Below are 13,241 nucleotides of genomic sequence, written 5' to 3'. Positions count from 1 at the left end.
TGCTCTGGTCACTCAGGGAACAGAAAACTACTCATCCAGTGACCAGTATATTTGCCCTCTACCAGACTCCTGTACCCCACTGGTCTGGGTCTGTCACATGACTTACTTTCATCCTTAAAGAACAACCCTCCATTTTTTGGGACCAAATACTTTACAAGCTTGAAGAATTTACAAATCTGATTGATCAGCTGTGATACTATATGAAATAAATCCACTTGTTCTTTTACAGCCAGTTCTAAAAAAGAATAGAAGTTACATTGGAGTTATTTAAATTGTGAAACACAAACCAGAAGGTTTTAGCTAGATCAACAAACAAAAAAATTTGCTGTGGCATTATGTTGCAGCATTTTTATACACACTAAATTAGGGAATTAATTTCATTTTCCCCTATCTTAGGGATAGTGGGGTTCTTGGATCTTCTCCTCCCCCCCCCCCCACCAACATACACACTTTTTCAAATCAGAGGGATTACAAAAGATTAGGGGGAAGAGTTTTTTTTCTTTTGTTTTTCAGTCAGTTAACTATTACCATTGATGCAAAAAAAATTTTGTTTAATTTCTTTGTACAGCTGAGCCAATAACATTTATTAGTGAGAAAATGACTTAGGGAAGATTCAAGAAACAGACTTTAGTACTGATTCATGTTGCGTTCCAGTAATCATAGTTCTCAATCCAGCTACTGTAGTCTCAATTGCTCTGTATTTGAGTCCTTAGCAAGTTTTTTTTATTTTTTCACAATCTGCTCCTTATTCTGTTAATTTAAATTTATATTTAGTCAATCCCTTCTTTATGCTGTTATTCCAGAATATCAGGTGCCAAAGATAAAAGTAATGATTTGCATCCAGTAAACATTTTTGTTTGTTTGCTTTTTAAGCAAACCTTTCCATTCTGGGCTATTTTAATCTGTAGGAACCCTGCCTACACTGTTTGATCACCCACCTAACTTTTTTCCTGTGATCCTCAATGACTTCAACATGCTTTTCTAGAAAACTGTCTAGAGAACACAAAGGATGTCTTGTAATCTTCGAAATCTTTTGTGATATGTAAAGAGGCTATTGATGTTTGTTACAGAATATGCTGAGTTCCTACACTGCAAAGGGAGGAAGTTTACAGATTTTGATGAAGTTCGTCAAGAAATTGAAGCAGAAACAGACAGAGTGACCGGACTGAATAAAGGCATTTCTTCAATTCCTATTAATTTAAGAGTGTATTCCCCACATGGTAGGTAACGTCATTCTACTCTGTATTCATGTAACTAATATTATATATTCTGTTTGTTCTCATTGCTTGACCAAAAAATTCCAGAGAGACACTATTGCTAAAATTGACTTTGAATGAAAGTTTTGAGGATGTATAATTCATGTAACAGTATATGTTCTGAAAAGGCTTCCTTTTGTTAGATTACTCCCTTTCCTGAACTTTCAACCCTGTCTATGCGAGGAAAGTGACATATTGTAGACAATGGATTGTCATCAACTGGCATAGAAAACAGTTAACAGTGCAGAGGACTAAACCATTTTAATCCTCATTGAAGAAAACTGGACTTCAGATGATCATCATATGCAACCCAGTTTTCAGACAGGCTAATTTGGACATGAAGCCACATCCACAGACGCACTGAAATTTCCACTATAGCATGAAAGCTACATCCTCTAATGGTATTACAAACTGCATGAGGTAGACACGTATCCTAAGGCAATACACAGATAAGTTTTTATAAAAGTTTTGAGTAATCTGATGAAACTGCTTCAGTTTCAGCTAATTCTTAATTTGTTAGATATCACATGTTTAGACATACTAGAATATAAGGAGTTTATGAAAGCTGACAACTCTGCCTATGTTGCTTTTGGGATATGCATCCCTGCTTTGGTATTTCAGAATAACTAGTGAAAAAATATTGTTGTATTTCTTCTCCATTAACCTAGATAGGTCAGTTCTATATGAGATGATGAAGTGCAAAATTGAGTCTGCATTTTTAAAATAATAATCATATGATCTCCAGATAACCTCTCACCTACCTTTAACAGAATTTTGTATTTTTTAACTTTTTGATCCGGAGATCCTGAAGCACTTTTGTAAATGTTAAGTATTTAGCTCCATTATAAATTTGTAGTTGTTGAAAATGTCACTTCGATGTCCCAAGACAATGCCTTTGATCTACTCAAGTTTTGATAAACTTAGGCATCGTAGGACCTTGTTGTTACAGCAGATACTGCTCTTGTTTTAATATTCTCATCAGTGGGGGTGTGTCAAGCTGCTCTATGTGGCATGGTTGCCACCAATATAGATCACATAGCATTAACTTCTCATGCGTCAGGTAGCTGGCAACCAATCGGGAGAAAATATGATTCCCCAGTTGTTTTCTCTTTTGCACATTAAAACAACGTATGCTGTTTGCTGAGGTGCCATTTTTTCTGTCTGCATCAATCCATATCATCTTGATCATGAACTGAAGAGCAAAATAATAGAAGTAGGGGAGGATAAGAAGAAGGTGCTTTATCTATAATCGATCTTTTCAGTCTTCCATAGTGGGTTCGTTCTGTACTTGTGGCCCTGGACCTTGCTTCAGTCTTGTGTGGGCCTGCCATAGCCTGTGGGAGCAGGGCTCAACTGCGTGACCGTGATTCATAGCTCCCCAGTGGAAAAAGCTGATTCTTTGGATATCTAGAAGAGAAATCTGAGCAAGAAGAAAGTTGGCTGTTACCACCCAAGGAACAGATCTTGGAGTCACTGTGGATAGTTCTTTGAAAACTTCTGCTAAATGCACTGCAGCAGTCAAATAGGCGAACAGTATTCTAGAAAGTGTTAGGAAATGGATAGAAAATAGGATCGAGAATATCATAGTGCCACTATATAAATACATGGTGTGTCTAGGCCTTGAATATTGAGTCCAATTCTGGTAGTCCAATCTCAAAAAGGATATAGTGGAACTGGAAAAGGTTCAGAGAAGGGCAACAAAGATGATCATAGATGTGGAACAGCTTCCATATAAGGAGGGGCTACAAAGGTTAGGGCTGTTCATCTTAGAAAAGAGACAACTTGGATTCATTAAGGGCAAGTCATGCCTGACCAACCTGATTGCCTTCTATGGTGAGATAACTGGCTCTGTGGATATGGGGAAAAGCAGTGGACGTGATATATCTTGACTTTAGCAAAGCTTTTGATATGGTCTCCCACAGTATTCTTGCCAGCAAGTTAATGTATGGATTGGATGAATGGACTATAAGGTGGATAGAAAGCTGGCTAGATTGTCGGGCTCAACGGGTAGTGATCAATGGCTCGATGTCTAGTTGGCAGCTGGTATCAAGGGGAGTGCCCCAGGGGTTGGTCCTGGGGCTGGTTTTGTTCAACATCTTTATTAATGATCTGGATGATGGGATAGATTGCACCCTCAGCAAGTTCGCAGATGGCACTAAACTGGGGGGAGAGGTAGATATTCTGGAGGGTAGGGGTAGGGTCCAGAGTAACCTAGACAAATTGGAGGATTGGGCCAAAAGAAATCTGACGAGGTTCAACAAGGACAAGTGCAGAGTCCTGTACTTAGGATGGAAGAATCCCATGCACTGCTACAGGCTGGGGACTGACTGGCTAAGCAACAGTTGTGCAGAAAAGGACCTGAGGATTACAGTGGATGAGAAGCTGGATATGAGTCAGTAGTGTGCGCTTGTTGCCAAGAAGGCTAACGGCATATTGGGCTGCATTAGTAGGAGCACTGCCAGCAGATCGAGGGAAGTGATTATTCCCCTCTATTCGGCACTGGTGAGGCCACATCTTGAGTATTGTGTCAGTTTGGGTCCCCCCCACTACAGCAAGGATGTGGACAGATTGGAGAGAGTCCAGCGGAGGGCAACAAAAATTATCAGTGGGCTGGGGCACATGACTTACGAGGAGACGTTGAGGGAACTGGGCTTGTTTAGTCTGCAGAAGAGAAGAGTGAGGGGGGATTTGATAGCAGCCTTCAACTACCTGAAGGGGGGGTTCCAAAGAGGAAACTGTGAATAGAGAAGTGTTGTTTATTCTTTAATCCAGTACAAAAACTGGGGGTCATTGAATGAAATTAATAGGCAGCAGGCTTAATACTCACAAGAGGAAGTAATTTTTCACATAGCTAACCTGTGCAACTCATTGTCATGGGATATCGTGATGGCCAAAAGTATAACTGGGTTAAAAAAAGAACTGGATAAGTACATGTAGGATAGATCAATCAATGGCTACTAGCCAAGATGATTAGGGATGCAACCCCATGCTCTGGGTGACCCTAAACCTCTGACTACCAGAAGCAAGGAATGGAAGACGGGTGGATTACTCTGTGATCACTCTGTAATCACCCTGTTCTGTATGCGCCCCCTGAAACTCTGGTACATGCCTCTGTTGGGCAAGATGGACCCTAGTCTGACCCAGTATGGTATCTCTTGTGTTCCTATGGGATCTTCTACCTGGAGTTTTGGTGTCTTTCCAGTGGGGTAATCCAGTGGGCCAACTCTCCCATCCCAATTTTCTGGCTCCCAGCAGCTGGTAAGCTCACTGTCTCCAAGTTGATCCTATGGGAGGGGTGTGTAGTAGGATCAAAATATGAGTATGCCTTCTCTCTTTTTCTCTGCCACACACACATCTTCTCACTCTGATAATTTCCTGCCCCTGTGAGTGGTCAGATTAGGTATGACAGAATTCCAGCTCCTGCAAATATTGTGGCATTGATGCATGCTCATCTGATTGGGCCACACTGCAGTGGTTTCTTACCTGAACCTTTGGGGGGGGGGGGGGCGGACAGGAGAGAAATGTATTGGCCTTCCTTAAGGTACTCACACTTCTGTTCAAGTGGGCTGAGGAAAAACCCGGGATCTTTAAAAGCTCTGCTTGTTTCAGACTTACTCGTCCTTTAGGCATACTGATTAAGCAGGGCTAAAATACACCTGGGAGAATGGGAAATCACAAAAGTGTTTGAGTGACTTGCTTCCAAGACATGACTGTCAATAAACCTGTCCACTCCTATCTCTAATCACCTGCTTTGCAGGTACGGATGTCTAAAAGTCTTGTCTTAAGGTCTTTTATTTTTGCAGTCTTCTGGATTTGGGAAACAGCCTGTGCCATCTCACCTCTGCTCCTAAAATGGGTAGTCATAAAGAAAAAAGATAGACATGGATGCTTCTTGATCCTAACTGCCCAAATGTCTGAGAAATATTCCGCACTTCTCATACAGTTGGACGTGCATGTTGGTGTTGGTTAGTGCTTTTGCCATTTATGTGAAAAAGAAAGTGGAAGTTAGAGGCATGATGGGCAGCTGGGCCCACTGGGTGGGGATAGGAAGTTCTGCCTGTCGCTATGTAAGGAATCGGCAGCCCTTAAAGCTCTTCAGTGATGGCTCATCCTGACTCATGCTGGAGGCACAAAATACAAGAGTATGAATCTATTACAACTTTTTACCTGTAAACTTTCTCAGTAATCTTTATCACAAGCTTTCTAAGGGAGAAAGCTTCCAAGTATTTCCTCTTCCGCTAAGTCCAGTCCAGCCTCCAACTTGCTCCTCGGCCAGTTTCCTCAGATCGCTAAAACTTCAGAATCTTTCCACTAGAACAGTGGCCTCCATCTTGGGCCAGCCAAGGAGAAAATTCCATTGTAAGCTCTTTAGAGCCATCACCTGTTGTGCCATCAACACATTCCTTAAGCACCACTGCCTGGATCCCAACCCATCAGCCAGCAAAGTTTTCTATCAGTTGGTGCTTCGGTCAGTTCTGCCTCAGAAATCCAAGAGCTGCTTTTCTCAAGGAGAGTCAGTGTAAGCTTTTAGAGGCTAGGCTGGATCTTGTCTCCCTCCCCTTCCACCTCTGCTTGGTGCTCCGGTAGTTGCAGGGCACTGCTATTTAGATTCGTGGTCTGTACCAGGGACAGTCATCTCACAATAAAACAATTTTTTCATACCTGCTAAATGTTTTCTATTGTGGGACTCCACCAGTATAAACACGTGCTCAGGATGCTCCAGCTGCGAAGGAACTCAGAAAAATAGCTAGAGCTTGGTGTACCATTTAGATTAGCCCTGGATTTTCAGTTTGGGAAGCTGGCAGCTGAGAAGCCTGCTTGGAGGATGATCAGATGAGGACTGTGTGTGAAAATTAATCTTTCAGATGGACTGCCACCTGACTAATTGATAGGTAAGATGGGAATGTCCCATGGTCTCTATTGATATTGGCACACCATGGATAAATGGGAGAAAAACAAGTTTTACTTGCCCTAAGATCCTAATCAGTTGCACATAGACAAAATGGGAAATGACTGCCTAGGAAGGAGTACTGCAGAAAGGGATCAGGCCCTGTGGGGGTCATACTGGATCACAAGTTAAATATGAGTGAACAGTGTAACACTGTTGCAAAAAAAGCAAACATCATTCTGGGATGTATTAGCAGGAATGTTGTAAGCAAGACACGAGAAGTAATTCTTCCGATCTACTCCACACTGATTAGGCCTTAACTGGAGTATTGTGGCCAGTTCTGGGTGCCACCTTTCAGGAAAGATGTGGACAAATTCTGGAAAGTCCACAGGAGAGAAATAAAAATGATTAAAGGTCTCAAAAACATGACCTATGAGGGAAGATTTGAAAAAAAAAATTGGGTTTGTTTAGTTTGTAGAGGGGACGTAACAGTTTTCAAGTACATAAAAGGTTGTTACAAGGAGGTGGGAGGAAAAATTGTTCTTGTTAACCTCTGAAAATAGGACAAGAAGTAATGGGCTTAAATTGCAGCAAGGGCGGTTTAGGTTGGCCATTAGGAAAAATTTCCTAACTTTCAGGGTAGTTAAGCACTAGAATAAATTGCCTCGGGAGGTTGTGGAGTATCCATCATTGGAGATTTTTAGGAGCTGGTTAGACAAACACCTGTCAGGGATGGTCTAGATAATACTTAGTCCTGCCATGAGTGCGGGGGACTGGACTAGATGACCTCTTGAGGTCCCTTCCAGTCCTATGTGCCAACATGGGCACAACTCTTTGAAAATTCTGCCTTTAATGTTTAATTATGATCTTACAGATATACAATTGGAAGGTGATTATGCCAAACAATGTAATTTGTAGGTTGTGACAAGCAGTTCCAAACTGGAACAAAACCAAATTTCATAATGTTGAAATCTTCTGTGACATGGAATTGCCAATCTTGGCACAGCTCTAGTTGTGTGTGCTTATAAAATAATGTTCAAAAGCCTTTGAAAATTGATACGTCTACAGTATTCGAATTATGGCTCCCCCTAGAACTTCAGACTTGGATCATCTTTTTATTCTCTTTAGGTGTGTAAAGTGTTAACAACAAGCCTTTTGGTCTTATGCTCTTTCTCTTTAGTGCTAAGCCTGACCCTTGTTGATTTGCCTGGAATCACTAAAGTGCCAGTAGGGGATCAACCTCCAGATATAGAGCAACAGATCAGAGACATGATTATGCAGTTCATTTCTCGTGAAAACTGTCTGATCCTGGCGGTGACTCCAGCCAACACTGATCTTGCCAACTCAGATGCATTGAAGTTAGCTAAAGAAGTAGACCCTCAAGGTAAGTGTGAGTGGATGTAAACCTTTCCTGCTCTCAGATACCATTGATTAAAATATATCTTGTAGTTTACTGTGGTGAATCATGCATTTAACAGTGCAAGAAAACTCATTACTCATAACTAAAAATTTTGTACTGATTTCAACATCAGAAGAATAGGAATTCTGTGCATGCAGCATAATTCAGTAAATTGTATTATCAACGGAAGTCTAAAAGTAACCAGTGTATGGTAATTTGAGTAAAGTATGAAATATACCTAATTGGAAATTCTTGTGACAGGGCCTCTGCCAGCTGAGGGGGTCTGTATCGCATCTTGTACCATGGGGCCTTGATGCTAATTGGGGTGCCTGGGTGCTACTGTACTATAAATGTTAGAATGATGTTTGTTTTCTTGGCATGCCTTGCTTACTGATGTGACTGTGTAATAAATCAACACATACAGCAGGAGTAAATGCAATTTGTCTTGGCAATGTAATAACACAGTGGTTCTCAACCAGGGATACACATACCCCTGGGGGTACTCAGAGTTCAACAAGGGGTTACATCAACTCCTCTAGATATTTGCCTAGTTTTACAACAGGCTACATAAAAAACATTAGCTAAGTCAGTACAAACTAAAATTTCATACAGATAATGACTTGTTTATACTGCTCTATATACTACACACTGAAATGTAAGTACAATATTTATATTCCAATAGATTTTAGAATTATATGGTAAAAATGAGAATGTAAGCAGTTTTTCAGTGCTGTGACATTTTTTTGTATTTTTATGTCTGTTTTTGTAAGCAAGTAGTTTTTAAATGAGGTGAAACTTGGGGGTGCACCAGAGAAATTAAACTCCTGAAAGGGATACAGTAGTCTGGAAGGTTGAGAGCCACTGTAATAACAATGTGCTGCCACCTGGTGGATTAGAATTCAAGAGTCTGACGTGGTAGAGTTGGGAGCATTCTGTATTACTGCAAGAGGCCCCCACTCCCCGCCAATTCAAAAGAAGTGCTGACAGGCTCAAGAGAGCCATGTTCATCTTTTGCCTGGTGGGGCTATGACTACATTACCTTGAGAGTGAGTAATGCAAATTTAAAAAACAAAAAAGTGGGTGTGGAGTCCAAGAGGGGCTTGATGGACTAATGGGAAAGGCTCTGTTACCACAGTTGGAACTATAGTGCTAGCAATCAGTGCTAGCATGCAAGCTCCCTGCCTCGCTATCTGGCACACCTTAACTGATTCCTGTACCTGGCTCTGCGTATGGTCAGTAGGCCCAAACCGACTTCTGCTATCTCATTTATCAGCTGTTGGCTCTGTGCATGTGGGTGGTGGATGGACACTGACTTGGCTCCGTGCTCCCACCCCACCCTGCCCCTGGGTCTGGAATGGACAGGTGTTTTTTATTTTTTTATTTTTTTTTAATTAAAAAAACAAAAACAAAATAAAAACTAAAATGACAGATTAAAGATGCAGTTCTCTTGCATTAAACTCCATTGCAGATCCATAGGAATAGTGAGAAAATACTCAGTTCTTCCCTACCAAGTAAACTCAGTATCAGAGAGTAAGGTTTAATTGATTGGTTTTCCTCATCATAAATGATATTTCACTATTTTGTGTGTGTGTGTGTGTGGGGGGGGGGTGTTTGGTGATGCAGGCCTGAGAACCATTGGTGTAATCACAAAACTGGATTTGATGGATGAAGGAACTGATGCAACAGAGATTCTGGAGAACAAGTTGCTCCCTCTTCGTAGAGGTAAGAATATTAAACTCCATGTATCAATTGCTTCTGTAGCAAAGTGGCGATAAGGAAGGTAGACATTTGGTAAATTAACAGAAGATTGGTTTTAATGGAGTGCTCGGTTAGAAAATCTCTGCAGCTAACCTTCAGATTACAGTAGAGATTGTGCTCATAGCCTTTATCATCCCACTAAGCTGTGAAAAAGTAAATGTAAGAGGAGATGGTGCCCAAAATACACAAGGGGGGGGGGGTATCAACTAAGACCTCAGAACAGGCTGGATGAGGTGTAATGAGAAATATGAGTGTAAGTTACCTGCAAATTTCCTTTTCTGTGACAATGTGTGTTGTTCCTCGCAATGTGTGGGAGTGCCTTGATGCAGTCTGGAAGCAGCCACTGGATCTTTGATAATGTCATTGCAGTCTAAGCTCTGCCCCTTTCCAAAAGCTTTTCAGATGATCGTTTATAGAGCTAGAGAGACATGTTCATTTCCACTGTTAGAATAATACAAAAGTAATATTGAAATCTAACCCAGTTTCACCAGGTAGATCAGTCCCCTTTTTCTTTTCTCAACACCCCAGAAAACAAACCAGCCAGAGAGGGATCAGACCAGAAGACAGGAAAGTCAATATCAAGACCTCCTATTTTCTTATCCTGTTTGTTACCCTTCTGCCACATCCTCCTCTTATTCCCCTGTGGCGTGCAAGTCACGCTTGTTTTGCACATCCCTTGGAATGCCAAATCAGTGCAAGTGATATTGTCTCCCCATTTAAACCTGCTTTCTGACCATCTTACCCCCAATATTTAACTTACACCACCATTTCAGTCATCACTGAATTTGAATCAGTGACTTCCATGGAAGGTGTGCCCACATACGCTAAGCCAGGCTAGCATGTACACTGCACTGTGGGGAATAACAGCATTGACTTACAGGGTTGTTTTGATCTCATTTTAGGGTATATTGGAGTTGTAAACAGAAGTCAGAAAGACATTGATGGGAAGAAGGATATTAAGGCAGCCATGCTGGCAGAAAGGAAATTCTTCCTTTCCCATCCAGCTTACAGGCATATGGCAGACCGGATGGGAACACCGTATCTGCAGAAAGTTCTAAATCAGGTACAAGCAAATGTGAAAGTGTGTGTGTGTGTGTGTGTGTACAGGACCAGTAAAAAATGCTGTATTAAAATCACTGAATCAGGTGCATTGCAACATTCTTTCCTGTTTATAACACTGTATTTTCCGCAACATATCACAGGCAAAACAGTGCATTATGTATGAAACTCACTGCAAGGAGTACAGGAATCAATCTCCCCCACCAGTGTATTGCAGGAGTCACTCTGTTGAAGTCAGTGGAGTTTAAATCATTGTGCTAGACATACATTACCAAGAATGGTGACCCTTTTGTTTAAATTCATTCCCACCTCTTTCATGTTACTCTCAAGCATCAGAACATCACTTGGACTCATTATACTGACCTCTGGTTTTTTAAGCGGCCTAGCTTGAAAACATGACTCATAACACATTGTGTCAAGTATCAGGGGGGTAGCCGTGTAAGTCTGTATCTACAAAAACAACAAGGAGTCTGGTGGCACCTTAAAGACTAACATGCCTAAATAAATCGAAGCTTTCGTGGGTAAAAACCTCACCACTTCAGATGCATAGAGTGAAAGTTACAGATGCAGGCATTATATACTGACATATGGAGAACAGGGAGTTACTTCGCAAGTGGAGAACCAGTGCTGACAGGGCCAATTCAATCAGGGTGGATGTAGTCCACTCCCAATAATAGATGAGGAGGTGTCAATTCCAGGAGAGGAAAAGGTGCTTCTGTAATGAGCCAGCCACTCCCAGTCCCTATTCAAGCCCAGATTAATGGTGTTAAATTTGCAAATGAATTTTAGTTCTGCTGTTTCTCTTGGGAGGCAGGCCAGTCCTCGCTTACAGACAACCCCCCAACCTGAAGCAAATACTCACCAGCAACTACACACCACACCACAGAAACACCAACCCAGGAACCAATCCCTGTAGCAAACCTCGTTGCCTACTCTGTCCCCATATCTACTCTGGCGACACCATCAGAGGACCCAACCACATCAGCCACACCATCAAGGGCTCATTCACCTGCACATCCACTAATGTTATATATGCCATCATGTGCCAGCAATGCCCCTCTGCCATGTACATTGGCCAAACCGGACAGTCCCTCCGCAAAAGAATAAATGGACACAAATCGGACATCAGGAATGGTAACATACATAAGCCAGTAAGTGAACACTTCAATCTCCCTGGTCATTCTATTACAGATTTAAAAGTCACTATCATTGAACAAAAAAACTTCAGAAACAGACTTCAAAGAGAAACAGCAGAACTAAAATTTATTTGCAAATTTAACACCATTAATCTGCCCAAATAAATCTGTTAGTCTTTAAGGTGCCACCAGACTCCTTGTTGTTTTTATAACACATTGTGTGATTTAAAGTTCCCAAAGAAGAAAACTCTAGGCAGTCCATCTGACCCTAGATAAAGAACGCATTTGCCTGTCTCCCTCAGTGTGTAACTTCAGGTTAAGGATTATATTATGGCACTAGTCACAACTGTGTGTAAGGGGTAATATGGAGCTAGAAGCTACCCCAAGGAGGGCTGTGGGGTGGGTTGGGGGGGGGTGGTTGGAATTGTCCCCCCAGGAGACACAGTTGCTCCATGGAACACATTGGGTGCTCATGCTGCACCTTTGTTTGGTCTCTGGGGCAGTGAATAGGGGTGCATGGTCTTAGCTCTGTCTCCTCATCTCCATTGAGGTGATTTGTGACCCCAAGGGAACACAGAACAGTTCTTGTGATTGGTTGAAGTCTCTGATGAATATCCCCTGGAGAACAGCATGGTAAATCACACCTTCCTCCAGCTGGGAAACTAGAGGCTGATCCATTTGTCACTCACCTGAACAAGAAACTATCAATGTACTATTCTGCCAAGGGATACTTTTTCCATCCACAGTGGAGGGGAGTCTGGAAACCGTTTACCACTGCCTCTGGTAGCAAAGGTACCGACCAAGCTCAGGGGGGGCCAAGGGTTGACTGAACTTGATAACCTTCTTTTGGCTGAGACAGATGGTTCTCAGCCCAGCTGTGGATGATATTGGCTTATCCAATGGAATGGGAACCAGACAGTCTTTTGATAGTGTAAAATTCCAGAGGCATGATGTTTCTTAGCAAATGTCTCAAGTCTTCCTGGTTTATCCGAAAGAGTCTACTTAAAGGGTTTAAAATCATAAAGGTTTGTTATTTGGTGTGCGTGGCCCCACATGGATCCCTTTATAACTGGTCACTTCCTCCGGGCCCCATCCTTCCCTTTCCCCCAAAATTCAACCAAACTAATTGTCTGCTAGATTTAAAGACCGATTCCATTCTTGTTCATTTTGGCAATTCTCTTGGACTACCATGAATTTGTTGAAAGGTAAACTAAGTCTCTCTTCAGCAACTTGTTATCGGGCTAATGTGGGCATATTGAATTTGACATCCCCTATTTAAAAAGTCTTGTATTGTTGGGTATTAATATAACCCTGACAAAACTGATGGTGCCTCTTTTTGAGCAACTCATTTCCTACGAGCTCAAATTTCCTATATTGGCTTGTTTATTTCCATGTCTATGCCTCTTAGGTATACATTAAGCATAGGAATGGAAATAATCTTGAGAAAGTTAAGGAAGAATAGTGAAGGGTCATCATAGTAGGGGACGACCAGCGATGAGATAGATGGATAGTCACTGGAAGGTTAGCTGCTGACAGTTCCAAGTTAGTGATGGATCGTGAAGGCTTCTGAAAATTCTGCTATGATGTCACCGATATTCAGGCATGAATAAATTGATTTATTACTTGCTTAATTCTGTTGGCTTGTAGAGGGTGAGTGAACTACAGATTCTAGTGACTGATCGACCTCATACCAAGTTTAAAAAGGATAAGATGATGCTCTGAATGCATCTCTAAATTCCTTATTG

At 41.7% G+C, this 13,241-nt stretch overlaps 1 protein-coding gene across 3 annotated transcripts in view; it reads left to right on the top strand.

The window, feature by feature from the left end:
* The window catches only part of LOC112107415 (dynamin-3), a 309,995-nt gene that overhangs the window by 73,200 nt on the left and 223,554 nt on the right, over window positions 1-13,241 (top strand). For all 3 annotated transcript variants that reach the window (XM_026656091.1, XM_026656092.1, XM_026656090.1), the window contains exons 3-6: window positions 1,071-1,220; window positions 7,325-7,528; window positions 9,167-9,265; window positions 10,204-10,364. In XM_026656091.1, coding sequence (XP_026511876.1) covers window positions 1,071-1,220; window positions 7,325-7,528; window positions 9,167-9,265; window positions 10,204-10,364 — 614 coding nt within the window. The remainder of the gene's footprint in view (window positions 1-1,070; window positions 1,221-7,324; window positions 7,529-9,166; window positions 9,266-10,203; window positions 10,365-13,241) is intronic.

The sequence above is a fragment of the Terrapene carolina genome, unplaced genomic scaffold (genome assembly GCF_002925995.2).
Source record: "Terrapene carolina triunguis isolate 2854851 unplaced genomic scaffold, T_m_triunguis-2.0 Scaffold212, whole genome shotgun sequence".
NCBI classification, from domain to species: domain Eukaryota; kingdom Metazoa; phylum Chordata; order Testudines; family Emydidae; genus Terrapene; species Terrapene triunguis.
This window is presented reverse-complemented; position numbering and strand designations above follow the sequence as displayed.